Source organism: Sesamum indicum, linkage group LG4 (assembly GCF_026168435.1).
Source record: "Sesamum indicum cultivar Baizhima isolate 11 linkage group LG4, ASM2616843v1, whole genome shotgun sequence".
Classification (NCBI taxonomy): Eukaryota; Viridiplantae; Streptophyta; class Magnoliopsida; order Lamiales; family Pedaliaceae; genus Sesamum; species Sesamum indicum.
This window is the reverse complement of record NC_142660.1, coordinates 1,529,778-1,552,303: the sequence shown is the minus strand read 5'-3', so window position 1 is coordinate 1,552,303 and position 22,526 is coordinate 1,529,778. Positions and strand designations below refer to the sequence as shown.

Genomic DNA, 22,526 nt, shown 5'->3' with positions numbered 1-22,526 from the left:
CTCTGTAAGAAGCACAATTGCTGTGTATATATATATATATATATATATATATATATGGTATATTTATTATTTGAAAAATTCTAAAACATCGAAAAAAATCTAATATTGCATCTCATAAGTTGAAAACTTTATCAAATTTTAGTCCATACATGCACTTTTCGTCAATAATTATTGAAAAATATACGAAAAAATTGCATGTGAGACTACTGGATTCCATAATTATTGAATGAAAAATGTAAGTGAGAGGAGTAAAATTGAAAAAAAAAATTCAATTTATAATAAGAGGCAATGTGAGAAAATCTTAACAAATGTGACAAAATAAAAAACGACCCTGATATATATATGGGACCAAAAATGCTAATTTTCGTCCCTTTACAATAATATCTAGTACTGATCGACGAAAAATTAGATCAAACTGAATGAAATAAATAATTCCGTAGTACATATATAGGTCTAAAGATCATATGGAAATAGTGTGTAGAATTTCTAATTCTCTATAAGATGTATTTCAGTGGCAGCAATTTTTGTTCCCTGACACAAATTACAATCAGAAAATAATATTTAAAAACAAATACAATGAAAATGTAATGATGTTATGATATGTAATTATTAGTAATTACGTGTATATATATATATATATATAAGATCCACATACATATATATATATATATTTAATTAAAAAAAGGTACAACACTTATGTATGTGAGAAGCTAATTTGTAAATATACTAAAAAATATAATATTGCAGCAAACTACGTACTTTAATTGTATAAGAGTTGAATATGAAGAAGATTAGGCTATAGAAAATCTGCTAGAATCCAAACTGGACTACAATTTTACAAAGGAAAATGGCAATAATTAGACTGAAATATTTTAATTTCTATGAAGAAATTACATATGTAATAGAACTAAGCATTGTAAGTAATTGCCAAAATGATTCATTTATGAACTAAATTTGAAGAATTTAGCTATATATTTATTGTTTAGGGAGACCTCTCATCGCACACTCACGGCTAAAATTGCAAACTTAGTCACGTAAGATAAATTCATTTTAAAAATGATTCCCAACTTTTTCTTCTTTCTCTAACACATCTAGTTTTATGAAAAGTGGGATTATTTTTAAAAATTCATAAAGTAGACGACTATTTTTGAGATGGGCTTATTCCTTGTTGCAATTTTTTCTCTTCCTTGGACCCACGACTAACGATTATGTACTTATCACATGCCTTTTTTTTCAGCTGTAGAAAATGAAGATGATCAATTGTGCAACCATTGTTGGTTACGATAAAGGTAAACAAAAATTGAGCAAATAATGGACAGTAAACAAGTAAAATTAAGGAGAGAGAGTGTCCAAAAATGTAGGGTTTGATAAGGTGTAATTTCCCGCAGCTGGAAAATGGAAGCCAAAAAGGGGAAGGTGGAGACAGAAAGAGAGATTTTAATATGGAAGGAATCCAGAATTAGATATTACCAAATAATATAATAATTAAGCTGCCTGTGAGGTCACACTCAATGTTGCATTCGTGCCAGACAACCAATCAATTTGTCTAAAGCTAAATCATCATTTCTCTTAAAATCCCACAATTTTTTGCACCTTATTACCAATATTCAAACTAGGTAAAAAAGAAAAAAAAAAAAACAGAGACAGCTAGGTAGCCCATGTCTCCTATCTTATAAATAAATAAATTAAATTTTTATTTGAAAAAGTCTAATGTCCGAACAAAGCCCCAAAACACCAAACAGTACACCCACTACCCCACCACCACAAGAAACCAAAAACATCCATTCTTGAAAATAATTAATTAATATCAATAGGAATATATATATGTCATGAGCACAGACAAAAACATATATTAATTATATCATTATATACTATTAATGATTGAAAATCACCGATTCCACATTAAAAAATAAAATTAAATAAATTTCGAATAATAAAATTCATAATTGAATATATGCATGATGAACGGTTGGTGCATGCTTGGACGGGGAGACCATACATATATGTGTATATATAGATATAATAATTTGAAGTATTTAACTAATTAATTATATATATATATATATGTATATAAGAAAACAAAATGGGGGTTGAGGGGTTTGAAAAGATTGACCTGTATTGTCCTCTCCATCAGAGCAAAAACTTGGATACTGCTCTTCTTGTCCCATCTCATATTTCACCTCTTTTTATTTATTTATAATTAATTCATAAGTCCTAGAAAAAAGAATAAATCAAGAAAAGCCCAGCAGGTGAGTGTAATTCAAGATCAAATACTTATAGCATTAATTAATTAATCTTTAAGAAAAATAAAGAAGAAAGAATTCAATCCCGACCAGAAATGATATATATAATCATAATTAATTCATTAACTAATTATCTCCATGAATTATGAACAGTCATTTTGCAAGTCTTGATCCCACTTCATGGAAATAATAATTTTTTTTTTTTGCTTATATATATCGAGAAAGAGAGAGAAAGAAAGCATATATATATATATCCATTTTTATGTAGAGAGAGAGAGAGAGAGAGAGAGAGAGAGAGAGAGAGAGAGAGATGCATTTTCAGTTGAGTTGAGTTAATACTGATCATGGGAGTGATGATGGTACATGTCATGTCGATTCATGGTTTCCCTTTGGCTGCTGCTCCCTTCTCCTTCGCTCAATTTTCCACCTATTTGTGCTCCAAGATTCAGATACACCATTCTTGAATCAAGGTTAAGGCTGCCCCCCGCCGCAATGTTGCCCGCTCCGCTGCTTCCGCTGCTACCATGATCTTGATCACCCATTGGAGGATAAATAGCGGCAGACGACGGCGCGCTTGCATTCCCCTCCTCCCTTGAGATCACCATCGCCGCCGATTGAACCAGCTCAAGACAAAGCCTCAGCTTGTTGGGCTCAATGTGGGTTAACCCTGGAACCGCTCCCTTGAAAAGAAAATCTGAAGTTAGGGTTCGGAGCACGTCCAACGGAGTGATCCCATCAACCGTCCGCACATTCGGATCGGCGTGATGGTCCAGCAGCACCGCCACCATGTCCGGCGACACCATCTCTGCGGCGATATGAAGTGGGGTTTTGCCCGCCGGCCCCGCGGGGTAGTTTACATCGGCTGCCCCTAGTTCGAGTAACGCTTTCACTACTTCTCTGCTGCAATTTTCAACTGCGTAATGCAAGGCCAAGGCTTCATCAAGATTAAGGCCTTCTCCCATGACCATAAGCTTAACAAGTTCGACATCGGACGAGTCGAGGGCTCGCCGCATTCGCCTGATTTTTTGGTCCTCGAGGTCGGCAGCTGCGCCAAGATCGTGGTGGTGGGGATGGTGGTGCGGCATGAGGGAGCGGCGGGCGAGGGAGGACTTGAGTCGGAGCTCTTCGATTTTAGCCACGACATCGATAGGGAGGTGTTTGGCTAAAACCTCCGGAGGGAGGCCCGATTTTGCCACTAAATGAGAACAAGTAGTCCATAGTTGGTGCATGTCTTGCTTTCTTGAAGCTATTAGAACTTTCATTACATCCTCAATTGAAGCCTTTTCGACCATGCTAGCCAATTGTTTCTGCAATCAAAAAAGTGATTAGTACAACATGATGGGCTGGTTGACATGATGTTCATTATTATTACACAAATGTGTTGTTATGTATTTGCATTAATATGGTTAGATTTGATTTCCGTCAAGAAAACTAAATGAGGAAAGTTGGGCTGTCTGAGAAAAGATTGAATGAATGAGATAACTGTGGAAGACAAGACTAGAGATGAAAGAACCAAATGTAGAAAGTTTTCAGTGTGGATCAAAAAAATGGGGAAATCCATTCAACAAAACAATTAATGTTACATGAAATCAAGAAGACAAACTTGTCAAGTGACAGACATCATATGCCCAAAACAGCACGAAGTTTCACAATTCGAACAAGAAAATGGTGATGCACGAGCTCATAATTCCTTACCTGGAAATGTGCAAGAAAATGGAATTAAACCATTAATGTTGCATCAGGTGCAGCAGATAGAAATCTTGAAAACCATTCACATAAGGAAGAAAGCATTGGATTTATTTATTTATTTTTTTCATCAAGATCATATACACATATATATATATGGATCCAAGCTGAGGAGCTGAAAATCAGTGTATTTAATTCTCGTGATGCAACAACTCACTCTTGTATGTGTGTTGTAGGGAAAGGGAGAAGACAGAGGAAATCACAAACAGTAATGGAAAAAGAGGTGGATATGAAAACAATGGAAACCTGAGTTAGCAAAGCGAGCTGTTCCACACCAAAGGATCTAGCGGCTGCAAGTGTGTCAAGAGCAAGATCAACGGCGGAGGTGCAATGTGTGTGCCAGCAACCCCTCTCCCCACAATTAGGCCGGGGCTCATGTTTCTGAGGTACAATCGAGACCTGCCCACTGTACAAGAACTGAAGCATCAACAAGAAGACTTCATACCCGACTGAATTCACCGGTATCACCTGTGAGCTGTGACCTCTGGGCGAGCCGCTTCCGGGGCCCATTCTCAACGGGTCCAGGCCCGACTGCGTGGTGTCGGGCCCGCAGAAGAATTTCCTGAAGAACAAACTTCGGGCTGCTAAGATGCACCTGTGGGCATGGACCAAACGACCCTCTACGCTGAAGGTTACATCGCTGAAAGCCTGGCCGTTGATCAGCAGATTGAGATAGTCAAGAGAAAGGGATCTTAAGGAGTCCTCCGGGGTCATTGCGCCCAACTGTTTGAAGAGAAGAAAAAAGAGGAGAAGAGTCACTGTGTGGTGTGTGTGTTTTTTTCTGTAGTTGATGTATATATATATAAATATATATGTAGAATTAAGGAGATTTTAAGTAGTGGTGGAGAAGAAGAAGCAGAAGAAGAAGAAGAAGAAGAGAGAGTAAATAAAGCTTGGTGGCTTCATTTAATCATTTCTTGATCTCTTCTTCAACTCTTTGATGATCAACTGTTGTTATTTCTTGTGAGAGAAAGAGAGAATGTGAGAGAGAGAGAGAGAGAGAAGTTCTCTCTCTTTCTCTACCTATATATTGTTAGGAAATGGATCGGGTTAAGATGGATAACAGGTGGAATATGAAGGCAGTAAAAGACACACGAATTTGTTAACCCAGTTTGGATATAAATCCTACGTCTGGGGGCGATACCAAGCCAGGAGAAAACACTCAAAGAGGAGAAAAATTGAGGAGTACAACACACACACACTTGTATGCAAGTCTTCACCACACGTGAAAGACAACACTCACCCTCGTCTCAACTCTTTCTTTTCTCTCTACTCTATTCTACTTTGCTCTATTAAAACAATGCTAATAAGAGTAGTATATATAGCCATGACTTATCCTTTTTCCAACTCAACTTGGGATTTCTAAGTTGAATGAGGTTATCCTTCTCCAACTCAACTTTGAATCGGGTTATCCTTCTCCAACTCAACTTGGGAATTCTAAGTTGAATCAGGTTATCCTTTTCTTCTTCAAATCAATCTTCACAACTTAACAATCTCCCACTTGAAGATTGATTAGCTTTTCTCCACTTCTTTCTTGGTACCGCCGGGTTTGTCCACTCTAGTCATCAAGGCCAGTCGAAGCCGTACACAGCTTCAACTTCGCCATCGCAACCGCCTTGGTCAGCATGTCCGCAGGATTCTTTTCTCCTTGGATCTTCTCCAGCTGCAGTGCCTTCTTCTCCAGAAGTTGTCGGATGAAATGGTACTTGATCTCGATGTGCTTTGTCCGCGAATGGAACGCGGGATTCTTTGCCAGATGGATCGCACTCTGGCTATCGCTATGAAGAATCACATCTGCCTGAGGTTTCCCTAATTCACCCAACAAGTGTTGCAGCCAAATGAGCTCCTTAGCTGCCTCAGTAACTGCCACGTACTCAGCTTCCGTCGTGGACAGTGTGACAACCTTCTGCAACTTTGAGACCCAGGATACGGCTGTACCGCCATATGTGAACACGTACCCTGTAGTGCTCCTCCTTTTGTCATAGTCACTCCCTGCAAAATCAGCGTCAACAAACCCAAACAAGGTAAGCTTGCCCTTACCAAACACCAATGCTCGGTCCTTAGTACCCCTCAGGTACCTAAGAATCCATTTCACAGCTTCCCAGTGCATCACTCCTGGATTGCTCATAAAACGGCTAACTACTCCCACTGCATGTGCTATATCCGGTCGAGTACAGATCATAGCATACATCAGGCTCCCAATTGCTGAGGCATACGGTGTGACTCTCATCTTTGCACGTTCGGAGTCAGTCTGGGGCGAATCACTGTTGGATAGTTTGAACTGATTTCCCAATGGCGTTCCAACCGGTTTTGCATTTTCCATCTTGAATCTGCATAATACCTTCTCAATATAATCAGATTGAGATAACCATAATTTACCAATACCTTTGTCCCTTGTGATTTTCATGCCCAATATCTGTCTTGCTTCGCCAAGATCTTTCATGTCAAACTTCCTCGATAACTGATCCTTGAGCCTATTGATCTCCTTGACATTTGATCCTGCTATCAACATGTCATCAACATACAGGAGTAGAATGATAAAAAACTCATCGAACCTCTTCACGTAGCAGCAATGATCAGCATTGCATCTAGAGAAACCTATCTCTAGCATGAAGTTGTCAAACTTCCTGTACCACTGCCGCGGAGCCTGTTTCAATCCATACAGGCTTTTCTTCAGGCGACACACCTGCTGATCATCTCCATTATACCCCTCTGGTTGTACCATGTATATCTCCTCCTCAAGATCCCCGTGTAGGAAGGCTGTCTTTACATCCATCTGTTGTAACTCCAGGTTCTCTGCCGCTACCATGCTCAACACAAGACGAATAGTAGTTAACTTGACAACAGGTGTAAAAACATCAGTAAAGTCAATACCGTATCTTTGTTGGAATCCCTTTACTACGAGTCTTGCCTTGTACCGCTTCTTCCCGTCTGATTCTTCCTTAACCCGATAGACCCATCTGTTCTGTAGGGCCTTCTTTCCTTTTGGGAGCTGACACAATTCCCATGTGTTGTTTTTCTTCAACGAGTTCATCTCGTCGTTCATCGCAAGCTCCCACTTGCTCTTGTGGACATCATTGACTGCCTCTGCGTAACATTCGGGTTCTCCACAATCAGACAAAAGCAAGTAATAAAGAGAGGGGGAGTACCTATCTGGGGCCCTTCTCAGCCTCGGTTCTCGACCTAGTGCCAAGGGTGTGCTGCTTTCAGTAATCGGTTCCTCCGATACTGGTTCTGGCTCTATCTCCGTTTGTTCGGTTTCGTCCGTCTGAACTCCCACTGAATCCGTATCTGCTGGTCTCATGATCCCGGAATTTGAAATATCGAGATCAACAAATTCCCTTTCCTTCTTGTCATCGTCCGGGCTTACCTTCCTGTCGTTGTACATTACATCCTCATTGAATATAACATTCCTGCTACGAATTATTTTCCGGTTTTGATCATCCCAGAATCTATACCCAAATTCGTCAGTCCCATACCCAATGAATGTACATTTAATCGACTTAGCATCCAGCTTAGTCCGATCATCGTTCAAAATATAGGCTGAACAACCAAACGTACGTAAGAAAGAAAGATCCACTTTCTTACCACTCCATACCTCTTCTGGTATCCTGTTGTTCAACGGGACAGAAGGCCCTCGATTGATCAAGAAAGCAGCCGTGTTGACTGCATCTGCCCAAAACATCTTTGGTAGTCCGCTCTTCAATCGCATGCATCTCGCACGCTCATTCAGTGTTCTGTTCATCCTCTCAGCAACGCCATTTTGCTGAGGTGTCCCCGGGATTGTTTTCTGCATTCGGATTCCATGGTCGGCGCAGTAATTCTTGATACCTTCACTGTTGTACTCGCCACCGTTATCCGATCTGAGACATTTCACTTGTAGACCTGTCTCATTTTCCACTAGTGCCCTCCATCTCCTGAATGTATCAAAGGCATCAGATTTTCTTTTTAAGAAATACACCCATACCTTTCTAGTGGAATCATCGACGAATGTCATGTAGTACGTTGATCCACCAAGAGATGACACTGGTGCTGGCCCCCACAAATCGGTGTGAACAAGCTCCAACTTTTCTTTCCTCGGAGTTCTTCCTGTGGTCAAGAAGCTCACCCGCTTCTGCTTTCCGAACACGCAGTGTTCACAATGACCCACCTCCACCGATTTTAACTCGGGCAACCGTCCTTTCGACTTCAGCACGTTCATTCCTTTCTCGCTCATGTGGCCCAAGCGATTGTGCCACAGGTTAGCCTGCGATACAGTTCCTGCAAAGGGAATGTTTGAACTAGATCCTCCCGCCATGTAGAGCGTTCCCGACTTTAGTCCTCGAGCCAAAGTCATTGCTCCCCGACTGATCTTCCACTTCGCGTCTCCAAACGTCGTGTGGAATCCATCACTATCCAGCTGTCCGACTGAGATCAAGTTCCTTTTCAGTCCTGGTATGTGTCTCACATCATGTAGGGTCCAGCATGACCCATTCGTTGATTTGATCCGCACATCTCCCTTTCCTACAATCTTGAGGGGTTTGTTATCTGCAAGATAAACTAAGCCAAAATCACCTGAGGTGTATGGCTCCATGATGTCTTTGTTGCTGCATGAGTGGAATGAGGCCCCTGAATCCACAACCCAATCATCGGAAGAACTGCTCACACTCAACAAGAGTGCATCCGTGATCTCCTCCGTCGCGGCATTCGCTGTTCGGCCCTCCTTTTCCTTCTTTGGCGCCCGACATTCGCTTTTCATGTGTCCGGGCTTCTCGCAGTTCCAGCACACCATCTCCTTCTTGCCCTTGTTCTTCCCCCTGGACCTTGACCTTGACCTTCCACGGTATTTACCCCGTGTGTCAGGTCTCCCTCTGGACTCTGTATGTAGCGCAGAGCCAGATGATCCACCCGTTTGCTTTCTACGGGTTTCCTCGTTCAACATCATGTCTCTGATGTTGTCGAACTTCATCTTCTCCTTCCCAGACGAAGTGCTCACTGAAGTAACAACCACATCCCAACTGTCAGGTAAAGATGAAAGCAAAATTAACGCTTTTACCTCATCGTCAAACACGATATCCACAGACGCCAGCTGTGTCGTGAGTTGGTTGAAGTCATTGAGGTGATCGGCCACCGACTTCCTCTCCTCCATCTGCAACCTGAATAGTTTTTTCATCAGCATAACCTTGTTCATTGCTGAGGGTTTCTCGTACATATCGGCAAGAGTCTGTAGAACTTCCTTCGTGCTCTTTGCTCCCTTCACATGATAGGCGACATTCCGAGAGAGTGACAGGATTATTGCGCTCATCGCCTTTCGATCGAGCACCTTCCATTCTTCATCACTCGTCTTCTCGGACTTCTCTGCAAGTGGTTCGTACAGGTCCTTCCCGTACAGGTAGGCCTCCATCTGCATACGCCAAAACCCAAAGTCGGAACCATTGAACCGTTCGACTGGAAACTTTCCCTCCATCTTAACTCCTTGAACCAGGCTCTGATACCAGTTGTTAGGAAATGGATCGGGTTAAGATGGATAACAGGTGGAATATGAAGGCAGTAAAAGACACACGAATTTGTTAACCCAGTTTGGATATAAATCCTACGTCTGGGGGCGATACCAAGCCAGGAGAAAACACTCAAAGAGGAGAAAAATTGAGGAGTACAACACACACACACTTGTATGCAAGTCTTCACCACACGTGAAAGACAACACTCACCCTCGTCTCAACTCTTTCTTTTCTCTCTACTCTATTCTACTTTGCTCTATTAAAACAATGCTAATAAGAGTAGTATATATAGCCATGACTTATCCTTTTTCCAACTCAACTTGGGATTTCTAAGTTGAATGAGGTTATCCTTCTCCAACTCAACTTTGAATCGGGTTATCCTTCTCCAACTCAACTTGGGAATTCTAAGTTGAATCAGGTTATCCTTTTCTTCTTCAAATCAATCTTCACAACTTAACATATATGTGGTAAGATATTTCTTCATGGAGAGAGATGTAATATAAATGGCTCAAGTGGGCGGCTCAGATTATTTTAAATAAATCAAACTTTTTATTTATTTATATATCTACCAATATATATATATATATAGTAATTATCATAAGCAGAAAAATTGAGAATATCGAGGATTCAAGGTGAAAATTTTAATTATTTGTATACCGTAATAAATAATTTAAATCCGACCGAACCTTATTTTAACTAAAAACTTTCTTGATATTATAATTAATTAAATTATGAATTCTTGAGTCATACATATTAATATAATAGTTGTTACTTAATATCTTGAAAAGGGTAATTAAAGTATATAAAATTTTATTAAATCTTGATGGGGTAGATATATAAAGAAGTAATTTCGTAAATGGTCCTTCAATTGACGCCTAATTACAGAAGAAGGATCTTTTTGGGGGCTCGATATATATATATATATATATTAGGTCTAAGCATTGTTTTAGTTAGTGGTGTTGTGATTTAATGATATATTTCTTGGAAAATGTAGTTCAATCAGATGTCACTAACCTCGTTTTTCTGCACATGAAATTTTCTACTACTCTTCAATTTCCATCCACTGTTCATCAATGTGCAATTCATTTTTAGTTAATTACTTTTATGTGATCAGAATTGTTTAATATATGTACCCCAAAAAAAATTCATTTTTTTTTAATTTGTAGAAAGTCAAACTAAAAAATATTTAAATTCTTTTACCTTCTATATAATCAACTTTTAAAAATAAGTTTCAGACTCTAAATTTGTCATATATTCATATTCACGAGAAGTAAATATGATTTTCTTTATTGCGATTAATTATAATAGTTAAAAGTAAAAAATTGTGGCATATATTAAAAGATCTGCCAATACATTTCATTATAGTAAGAAATTATGGAAATTTTTTTGATCATAAGTAAAATTATAGTACTGAATGTCGATTAATCATTGTGAATTTAAATTTTTACATTTTTATCTGATCATCGTAGATCGTATTGATTATTATGTTCGATTTTAAGCACAATATATAATAAATAGTGTACGGAATAATCAATTGACTTTTTTTTAATAGTGGTTTAACAATATAAAATTAATCGACATTGCAACTGAAAAATAGATCAACCATGATAATTTATTTTAGGACATATAAACATATCACTTTTTCTTAATTTACTATTAAGTTTTAGTACATATATATATATATAGATAGATAGATCCCTACCTAATATTGAATAGTTGAGAAAAATAAGATATTATTTTAATTTTGGATTGAAAGTAGGTAAAAAAAAAGGGGGGGATCTAATGCAATTTTCAACATGTATCTTTTATATTTTGACGTTTTACTCTTTTATCTTTTCATAATAGTAAATAGGTTCTGTAATTTTTTTATATTTTTAGTCATTCAGTCGTCCAAGATTGTAAATATTGTTGGAAAAAATAATATGCTCTGCACTTGCACTTTTTAATTAGGGTTTTTGATTTTATTGGTCATTTTATGGACTAAAATTGCAAAAAAATTAAAAGCTGTAGGATTTTATTTGTTATTATATAAAAATAAAAGATTAAAATATAAAAAAAATACAGGATCAAAATTTTACTTCCTGCCGGAAGAAATTGACCAATAGGAACAAAATCCTAAATTATTTTTAAAAAAAAGTAGGTGGCATATTCTTTTTTTTTTTTTTTTATGATATTTACAAATTTCGATAATTGAAAGATTAAAACTATAAAAAAAATTAAAAACTCACAGAGTCTATTTACTATCTTAAAAAAATAAATAACTAAAACACTAAAGTATAAAAAAAAAATAACTAAAACACTAAAGTATAAAAAAAAAATAACTAAAACACTAAAGTATAAAAAAAAATAGAGGGCAAAAAATTGCTTAAGCCGTCAAAAAGATGCTGTAAAACATAAGTCAATAAATCAGAATTATTAATATTCATCATAAAAAAATGGGAAAATGAATTAAGTGGGAAAAAATAGAGGAAAAAGCCAAGAAGGGTGGTGGGGGTGGACCATGGGAGTGTAGAAAAGTGTGTCGGCCGGGTCAGAGGGGGTGACCCGGGGACTCGAGCCAACTACGAGTTAGGACCAGAAGCTCCATTTATCCATCCAACCTTGGATATCTTTGCTACGAACCCACGGTTTCACCGGTTCATCTCCAATTATACACCTACACATTGACTCTCAGATTCCATCCGGTTTTCCACCCTTTAAAATTTAATTATATAAATTGACGTGAGGAAAAAAATATATATACAAATTTTTAATTTTACCCCTTATTCAGTATTCGATATAATTTTCTTACAACAATATTCTAGTAATACTTTTATACTTATAAGGAGATAAATGTAACATGTATAAAGTCAAAATAGTGTAAATTATCGAAAATATTGTCCTAAATTATTGAACATAACTGTTGATAAATAAATAAAATAACCGTATTTATAATAATTTATATAAAATATTGAACAAGACGTAAAATTAAAATTTCATCTATTTTCTTTCAACTAATAAAAGAGGTACAGTTATAAACGAAGAACGTCTTTTGAATTGCTCCAAATAAGTGTAACTTCAAAATGTTGTTTTAACAAAAGTATAATATTATTTTTTAAAGGGGTTTAAGTGTAATTAATTTTTTTTTTTTTAAAAAAAAGAACATAGTAATGTATTGATAAAAGTTGAGACAAGGGTAAAAGAAACAAGAATAATTGTGGGAGAGTTTGGGAAGAGGCAACTGTAGTTTTACACCCCACCCTTGAAGCCCCAAAACATGGAAAAGAAAAGGAAAAAAGGAATAGCATTAGCATATGATGGACAACACTATCACTGACTGTCTTATGATTTGAAGTCCTTGGATTTGACATTTGACTTGTCATTTCAACCCTCCCAACTTTCCAAAAACACCCCTTCCCTTTCTTGCCTGCCTCTCTTGTGTGCCCTATTATACCCACCTACCCTTTAAATTCCCCCAATTTTGGCTTCTTAGTTTTCATTTTTGCTTCCAATCTCATTCATTTACCATTAGGACCATGGTTAGGAATATGAGTTTGGACAAGGCATTATTCATTAAAATCACATTTACCTGAAATCAAATACTTCTCATTTTATAATGCTCTAATTCGATCAATATATCAAAATATACAAAAGAATTATAAAATAAATTAAAATAATATAATATAAAACGAGACAAATACCTAAATACTTGTGGGCTCGAACTTGTGATATCAAACTTATTCGTCAGACATCAACTTTAACTTTAGGCTAAGACATCATTAATTCAAGCACCCTCATTGAGAATGCATGCTTTTGTGTTTTTAAGGTTCATGAGTTAGGGCTTTATATATATACATATATATATTGGTTTAGATACAAGTTTTGTTACATAAATTAATATATTTGGCTATCAAATGTTAATTATACATCTAAATGCGATAAAAAAATATCGTTACATGTATATTGGTCGAATTTAAATTTATAATCATTAGATAAGATCATGGCAAACACTGATTAGATTTTCAAGTCGTAATGATTTATAATGTAAGAAATAATTTATAAACTTTTGTAGTGAACAATACTAAGAAACACCTGACTGTATAGCCCTCCAATACATCAAGTTAATAAATTTTATTACAGAGATAAAAGCTCAAAAAAATAATAAAGTACGTAATAAAAGTTGTTCCTAAGATCTGAAAAATAGTAAAGTAGCAAAAATTGTACCTGTGAAAATTATTGTGCTTCAAATTTGGTATGCTTTATTACATGTGCCCTCCATGTCCGAACTTGGATCTTGAAATTAATATATGTAAATCAACATGAATATTTCCAATAGGAGAGGGGGACATGCAATAGCATCATCCCCTCTTAAATTTGCTGTCTTTCAAAATGTTCCTCCTCTGTAAATAAATATATATACATATACACTTAATTAATAAATAAATGCTGTTACGTACATGTCATAAATTTTTCTCACGTTGTTTGGTCTGCACCAAATTGATTTTTCTTTTGCCTTTGTCCGGATACATTATACGCTGATTGGAACACCAAACTCTAAAGCTATTTGGTCAAATTACCCTAAATACTAAATAACATACTCAAACAGAGACTATATATATATATATATGAAGAGAAGGAATGAAATAATTAGAAAATAAAAAGGTTATTTATGTTTATACTCCTAATAGAAACTCTGCATATAAATGTGCACGTGCAAGTGGTCTACGGATGGACAATTTTAATTTCACCATTTTAGGTTGTCTAAATTTACTTTGAATTTTATATGAATAAATTTAAAATAATGAGTTTGGGTCTCTCAAATATATCAATTTATTATAACAGGTAATTATTTAATTTAAAGTGAATTTATTATAATCTTAGTTTATAGATCAAATTGATGTATCGATTAATTTATTGATAATTGATGTAATTATATAATCATTGTTTTTATTTAAAAAAAATAGTCGAATTATTAAGTAAACCTAGTACAAATCAAGAAAATTTTTAGGTGCCTTGAATTTGAGTTTCATAATACGACTTAATAAATACCATATTCTCATTGCATATAAGATAATTAATTACTAATAGAATCTAACTTATGATAATAGAAAATTAATAAAAATCAGCTAAAATTACTCATCGAGATTAAAAGAAATATCCCGGAAGAATTAAACCTATAAAAATATTTATCAATTTTAAAATTACAAAAAGAATTAATTTGTTTTGGAATTTACCTACTACATTAATAAAAAACACACACACACACACACTCTTATATATATATGTATGTATATAATAAAAAAAGAAAAAGAAAAAAAAGGAGTGGAAAATAGAAAAAGATCGTAGTTGGGTTTTGTGGAGGGTGATGGGGTGAAAATATTGGTCCAATTTAATCTGTGGTGGGATATATCACATCAAGTCAAACCCCATTTCATAATTGATCAGAATCATCAAATTTGCACTTCCTACCAATGGCCATCCAGATGATCAAATCTCACCCTTTTGATCTTGAAGAGACATCCCATTCAAATGGAAGGTCACCCAGCTTTGACTTCTTCCCATCATGCATCTCCCATATATATATATATTTCTATGGGCTTTGACAAATTTAATAAAAAATAATTGAAATGACAAAAGTTTGGTCTTTGTGAAAATTATTTGATTTGTGACTCTTGGGATCACCAAATATTTTTGCTATATATCAAAAACGGCGTTGCATTTCAGAATGTCGTTTGTACAAATTATATATATATATATATATGTGTTAGACAAGATTCCAAATCATTTTATTTTATTTATATATTGACAATTATTCTCGTATTTTTCTCAGTGTATGCCAATTGTGTGTATATATACATATGCATACACAGTGAGAGAGTTGTGTGTAATTATGTGAAAGTTAAGTCATTAGTCCTTTGGATGTAACAAGTTTAAACTTCACTAGAGATCAGAAAATTACTGGACAGGATAAGAACTCACGAATTTTTTAATCGGGTAGGTCTTACTCGATCCAATTGGCCCAAGAATCCAAGATAATAACCGTTGATACTTGTACCATCTAAGGAATTTCAGGACGAAACGTGACTTTGTACAATTCCTAATAATTCATGACCCTTTGTAAATACTAGTTGATTTATTTTCCATGACATGCATTATTTATTCTAACATCTAACTGTCTGACCCTATTCTAACTCTAAAGGCATCCACTATAAAAAAAAAATAATAATAATAATATTTTAAATAAGTAGAAATAAATCTAACTAATTAATTTTGGTGAGGCTACGATTCCATACAAAAAAAGAAAAAGGGGCTATGAGTAATTATTTTTGAAGTGGATGGATCCTGTAGCATTTTAACATAATTAATCTTCATCCCGACAAGGTGAAAGCTACTTAACTATTATCATTTTCATTAATCCGACAGAGGCCAATTAAACGACAACTAATTGATTGCCCAAAATTTCGACATGTTGATTATGAATTAGTAGATAATATTAATCAACATGAAAAATTTCTAAGTTTTGATGGTCACAAGTAGGGTCTCCAATCATAATTAGGGGTATGGATATTTAATTGATCAAAATTTGATGCTTTTATGTGTGGCCTCGTCAACTTGCGCCATCCAGGTTTCCTAACTGGGGAAAAAGTCGAAAATTCGTCAATTATTTAATTCTGGTGATTAGAGAATATAATATTTTTATATTATGAATAGAGTAACCAATCATTCATCATTTTAATTTAATTAATTATTCAACTAAAAATGTTATTTTCTCAATCTTTTTGAAGTGGACCTTCCTATTATTATTATTATTATTTTATTTATAATTGAGGACTTAAAGAAAAATCGTACGACTTGGGGAGCATGATTTGTGAGATAATTAATTGAGGGTGAAAAGGACAACCTACCAAAAGTGGAGTAATTTCACTAAGGTGGAATGTAATTATAGCAAATAGTTTCCAAATATGGAACTATATACACAACTTCATTGCTTTGTTCATTCATACTTTAAAAAGTATGAAAAAAAATAAAGTAAAATAATCAAAGTTTTTTATTATTTAATTTATATTTTATTCATTTTTACATACGTACCCCTTTATTCTCTCGGCTAGCGGGGTGAATTATTCTAATTTGATACCGACACCATCACACCAAAATATCAAATTTTACTCGATGCAAAAGCAGAATAAACGAAAAGATTCCACAAAATCTTGCTAAAAGCAAATTAATTATGCAAGAATTTTGTGTAGTTCTAGTATCGATGGAGCGATGTCGGATGCCCCATATAAATTAGGGTTCAGTCTTTTCTTTTTTAATGAATTTTTTTATTATCATAAAAATGTCATTGCGATTAATTAATTCACTTGGATCATACAAAAACAGTAAATGATCAGCCAATAACATATATATAATATTTTTATTTTTTTTATTAATTATTAAGAAATCAACTCCTCCAATATGTATCCTAGTTTTAGAGAAAAATATATATTTATGGAATACAATTTCTCATCTAATTAATTATATTCTAATAATATATTCAAATATTCGAGGGCGTGGTAGGATTTTTTTCAATTTCATATATATATATATATATTCACAAGCCCTACGTACCCCACCCCCTTCATCTATTTATTCTTGTCATTACTACGCTATCTCACTTATTTTAATTCACAAGAGCAAACATTGAATATATATTTATAGCTGGTTGGTTATACTCTTCATTCAATAGCATTCACATTAATTGCCACTCTTATTCTTCCTATATATAAATGTCTAACTACTCTTATGACGACTTTTTCTATAGGTTATTAATGAAATGTATTTCCAATTCAGTAATTTTTTACGGTAGTATTTTGATCATATATTTTTTTAATTTTCATTATTTTTGTTTTTTTTTATCGTCGACGTTCACTTTTTTTATACGAATAATGCATGTGTATCTTACTTGACATTTTAAAATTGGGACTACTATATATTCCTATTGACTTATTTTTACTAGCATTTTTATCATTAAACTTTTTGATCCTGTATTTTTTTAATTTTTTATGTTTCAAGACTTTTTTCTTTTTGGTCAGAGGAGATGAACACCGGCCAAAAAAAGGAGAAAATTAAAAAGATATAAAATCAAAATACTATCCTTAAAAATTAAGATGAAGATGGGTATTTATACTACTCTAAATTTACGCTATTTAAGGTATAGGTGAAGGCAAAATACCGTCTCGTCCTACCTATCCTTTTTACATGGTTATGATTTGTTCACTAACTGTATTTTCGTAATTTGTTGAATTATAATAATTTTGACAAGTTTGATTGCGGACCTTCCTTTTAGTGATTAAAAATCAGAAACCACTTATATGATGATTTGAAGTTTATGGGATTTAATCAATTAAGTAAATTATTAGTTGCAATATATGTAATAATTATAATTCACAATTAATTATTTGTTGTAATATACATATATATATATATATTGAGGTGCATGTAGCTATATATATATAAAAGAATAAGAAAAAATTGTTGGTAAAAAACCAAATATATATTGGAATGGATCTGAATTAGAATTTTGGAGAAACAAAGTAGTATAGGATTGTTGATGTAAAAGCATTAAGACAGTTGGATTGGTGCTTGCTTTAAGGAGAACATATATCCTGAAAAAGAATAAGCAACTTTGCCAAAATCCACTTTCATATACCCTCCCTTTGACTTCATCAATTTCTCTTTGTTCTACCGACCCTACCATCATATGAGGCTCATAATCCCCCCCCCCCTCCCACCCCCCACCCACTCCCCACCTCTCCCAGTATCTCAATATACCTACAGTGCCCTCTATCACTCTCTCTCCTAGAACCCCCCCCCCCCTCTCCTATCTCTCTCTCTCTATACATATTAAATTAGGTAAAGTCTTTTCCTCTAAGAAAAGCTATATATATACATACATATATATATATATGTGTGTATAACCCACTACTAGGCCAGGTCCAATCCTCCAAATTGCATGAACAGATATATATATATATATATATATAAGCAGAAAAAATAAAGAAAGTAGAAAGAATAAAAGGGCCCTTATAATTATATTAGAAAAGAAATTATTATTAACTGTTCAACTTTACAAGGATGTTTGTTGCTTGAAATCACAGAAAATGATCATCTTTGTCCAAAAAGAGGCAAACTTCAGAAAACCCTAAGCTAGCTATGAATATATCTAAACTTTTAGCAGCATCCCACGAACTTAGATTTTGTCTCTGCAGGCCTCTCATCTCTCTCCTCACTACTAAAATAGAGTCGTGTGCTTTGTCAGCTAATTAATCTATTCATCTTGCTTTTCCAAATTATTATAATTACTACTGCATATGTTTTTTAATTCATGCAATCATCAAAGTGTACGTTGTCCGAACATCATCAGCAAATCAACACATACATACAAACACACACACACACCTATATATATATGGGATACATGCATGACTAGTGGTTAATCTTTGGAATATGTTGATGTACGGATCATGAGTTGACTTGATGAAGTCCACACACACAAACATATATATATATATATATATATATATACATGATGATGATGATGAAGGAGGCTTTGAGAAAGAGTAAAAGATTTAGTGGGGTTCAACCATTCATTCATGTTTATAGGCTATAGGTATATGAGTGTTTGAATTTTTGAAAAGTTCTTCGCTTCTTGTTTTCATTTCCACCACATATATAGGTGTGTTCAATCACTAAATATTGCTGGTGGAATTGTAAGACTTGTCTTGCTTCATTCATCAACAACTTTATTTTAACTCTTTTGCCAATGTTGACAATTTATCTTAGATTTCATTTGAATGGAAGGATTTTAAGTTATGAATTTTGAATTCTTGACAACAAATTAGGGAAACAAAATTTTCCATTATGTTACTTAGGCTTTTTTCAACTTTTGTTCTTATTGGTGGTGGGATTATTATTTTTAATCTCATAATTTTTTTATAACTAGCACAATGGCACCCTTTTATTTAGACGTTTAACGAAAAAGGCTACGTAGTCGTTAAGTACATGAGACTCAAATTAGTGTTACTTTTTTACGGTTCTAGAACAAAAAGTGAGAATTTTGTATATATAGTGGATCAAAAGTGTAAAGACCCTAACGACCACGTGGTAAGAACATCACATTTTCTATTAAAATATCTAATAGAAAGGTGTAATAAGACCATCAACAGTGCTACTTTCTGGAAATTAGAAAACCAAAAGTGAAAATCTCGTAATCAATGACACCAAAAGTGGGAATGCTCAAAGTTACGGGACGAAAAGTGTTAATATTCATTAATTATAAATTCTTTAAATTTGTTTGGATAATTCAAATTCCTTTGTTCTAATTTTGAGTTATATACTTATTAATATGGATGAATTTTAATTTTTTTCGAATGGAGTCATTAAAATTATTTTTCTAAGGGGAAATCGTATTTTTGGTGCCATATAATAGGCTCATTTTCAATTTAGTCCCGTTTGTTAGGCTTTTCTCAGAATATTTAGTCCCATACATTTTAAAAAATTCTCAATGTTAATCCCAAGTCACTTTTCCGTCCAATTTTTAACGGAAGAGTCACGTGGCCATTACTGAGTGCAAGTACTGGCTTGTTTTGGTGGGAAAAAAAAATGCTTTATTAGGGGAAAATGAAAGTTAGAGCTCACACCAATATTTTTGTGCCTCAAAACTTAATTTCGCAAGCTGCAAGGAGCCATCTCCACCTCAAAACAAAAGAATTGTACCAAAAGAGTCATTGATTGAACTCAACAATCTAAAGGTTTAGTAATTTTACAAAATGAATTGATTTTCAAAACACAATTTTAGGGTTCTTGATTTGGGGGAATTTGTTGCATATTAGGGCAAGAGAAGTGAAAATTGCATCTGCAACTCTGATCCAAACATGAGATGCTCACGTGCCCCCCCCCCCCCCCCCAGACAACCTCTTAATTGCCACACTTAATGTATGTGACCTTTTTGTTAAAAATTAAATGAAAAAGTTACTTCCGACTAACATTGAGAAACTTTTAAAACAAATGGGACTAAATATGATAAAAAGTTTAAAAAATAGGACCCAATTGAAAATGAGCTTTATTAATATATGGGACTAAAAATATAAATTTTTCTTTTTTCTAAATACTTCCTTCAAATCCAAAATACATCATTAATTAATTTGAAGTCTGTCATTCTTTCCTTTATTTATTTATTTATTTTAAGGTTAATTTCAACGAGTTTTTCCTGAGGTTTGATATAATTACGAATATCCTCTTATTGTTTGAATGAAAGTTTAATTATCCACTTTGTCCTTGTTGTATTTTTCTAAAAAAATAAAAATTATAAAAAATTGAACGAGCTGGTGGATGAAACAAATTAAAAAATCATAAAAAAAATATCTACTTAGTCCATAAATTTTATATAATTTTTTTTAAAAATAAGTAAAATTATATTTCAATGTCCACAAGGGCATTTTGATTACTTCGTCATGAAAAAATGAATAAAAATCTAATAAAGATTAACGGATTGAATTAATTATTACACGACCTCTAAAATCAGGGGTCTTGATATTTTTTCTTAAATAACGGCTGAGTACTTGTTATTATGCCAAAATCTCAAAAAAACTTATTATAATTTTCCTTTTTAACGATTAAAAGACTATGAATATTTAATTTTTTATTTTAAATCATGTTGCTTTTATTTCATTTAAAATATTTATACATACAACAAATACATAAAAAAAATTTCTAAATAAAATACATATATCATCTTTATACGTATAATGTGTATATAATTAAAATAAAATGGAATATACAACACAATTTGAAATTAAAAAAAAAAATCAATCCACTTTAATGTGGCAAAAAAAGCACAATATTTTGCAATTTCTTTAGCTTTCTCCAATTGCAACACTAACTATGTTTTAAAAAAAAAAAAAAAAGTATTGCAACGGTAACACCCACTTGTAGAAGAGGAGGTCCAACTTTCTTGATCTTTCTCCACACTTCCATTTGCTTATAAAAATAAACACACATCATTCGCAAGTTACATGAGTTAATATTTTCGTGACAACCTATTATTGTCGACACTATTTATTAGATCGCCTTTAATTTTAGGAGTATATTTCAAAATTTTCAAATAATAAAGGAATATATGTAATTTATAATAACGTCAATAGAATTATCTGTTGTAACTTACCGTAAGTAGTACATACTTGCAACACTATTTAAAAAATAAATAAAAAGAATTTTCCCTGTATTATAAATGATTCCGGTTAAAAGTCTTGACCATACAAGATCATCTATCATTGATCATACAAGATCAACGCGAAACCTTAAGTCTTGACCCTGATTAATTAATATCATTCACTATGATTTTAATTATGACCAAAATATTTTATTACGATTTTTAATTATAGTTAATTATTTTGGTCTCACCTGCAAAAACCATGATTATAATCATTACACTATCGTGATCAATTAATATTTTTTTTGAAAGCAGTTACTCATTTTAATAATGTGAATCCCATAATATGAAGACATGTGGTTGAGTGTAGGTTGCTTGGAATCCGATGTTTCCACCGCTCGATCTGTGCTAATTATTGGACTATAAGTCGGTGCCAAAAAATATAGAGAATAGTTGATATTGGGCCGACCATGATTCATCAGGTCGTTAATTCTGATTCTAGCCTGCCCAATTACTTCTAATTCTGGCTCAGACATCCATATTTTAATACCTCTATGAATGCTACCAATTTTTTTTTTATTTTCCAATTATAATTTACATATGGAATGCAATAATAATTTGAGACGATCCAACATCCATGCAAATTATATATATTAATTAACGGAATATATAGTTTTTGCATTTTGGTTTGTAATTTTGGCATTTTGGTTTTTTACTCTTTTGCAAAAGCTGACAGAATAAATTATGTGACGTTCACGATTTTGGTAGTTTCATTCTTTTATCTTTTTGGGGTTGCAAAAAAGTTTGTAACTTTTTTATTTTTGCAATTTTAACCTTTCGGCGATTGATTTTGTAAAATTTATCGGAATAGATCAAATAAATCTTTTT

The 22,526-nt window shown here is 33.8% G+C and overlaps 1 protein-coding gene across 1 annotated transcript; it reads right to left on the bottom strand.

Annotated features, from left to right (window-relative positions):
• Positions 1-2,473: 2,473 nt before the first annotated feature.
• LOC105159880 (BTB/POZ domain and ankyrin repeat-containing protein NBCL) lies at positions 2,474-4,968 on the bottom strand. The gene is made up of 2 exons (XM_011077092.3): positions 4,236-4,968; positions 2,474-3,550 (listed from the first exon to the last, which is right to left on the bottom strand). The coding sequence occupies exons 1-2, from the start codon at positions 4,701-4,703 to the stop codon at positions 2,576-2,578; spliced, it is 1,443 nt and encodes a 480-aa protein (XP_011075394.1). The 5' UTR covers positions 4,704-4,968; the 3' UTR covers positions 2,474-2,575.
• Between the last annotated feature and the right edge of the window lie 17,558 nt (positions 4,969-22,526).

Excerpts from the sequence above, each read along its gene's own strand:
- LOC105159880 (XM_011077092.3), bottom strand. The coding sequence starts at position 4,703 with ATGACCCCGGAGGACTCCTTAAGATCCCTTTCTCTTGACTATCTCAAT. Across the intron at positions 3,551-4,235 it reads AGCTCGCTTTGCTAACTCAG|AAACAATTGGCTAGCATGGT; the intron begins GTTTCCATTGTT and ends TTTTGATTGCAG.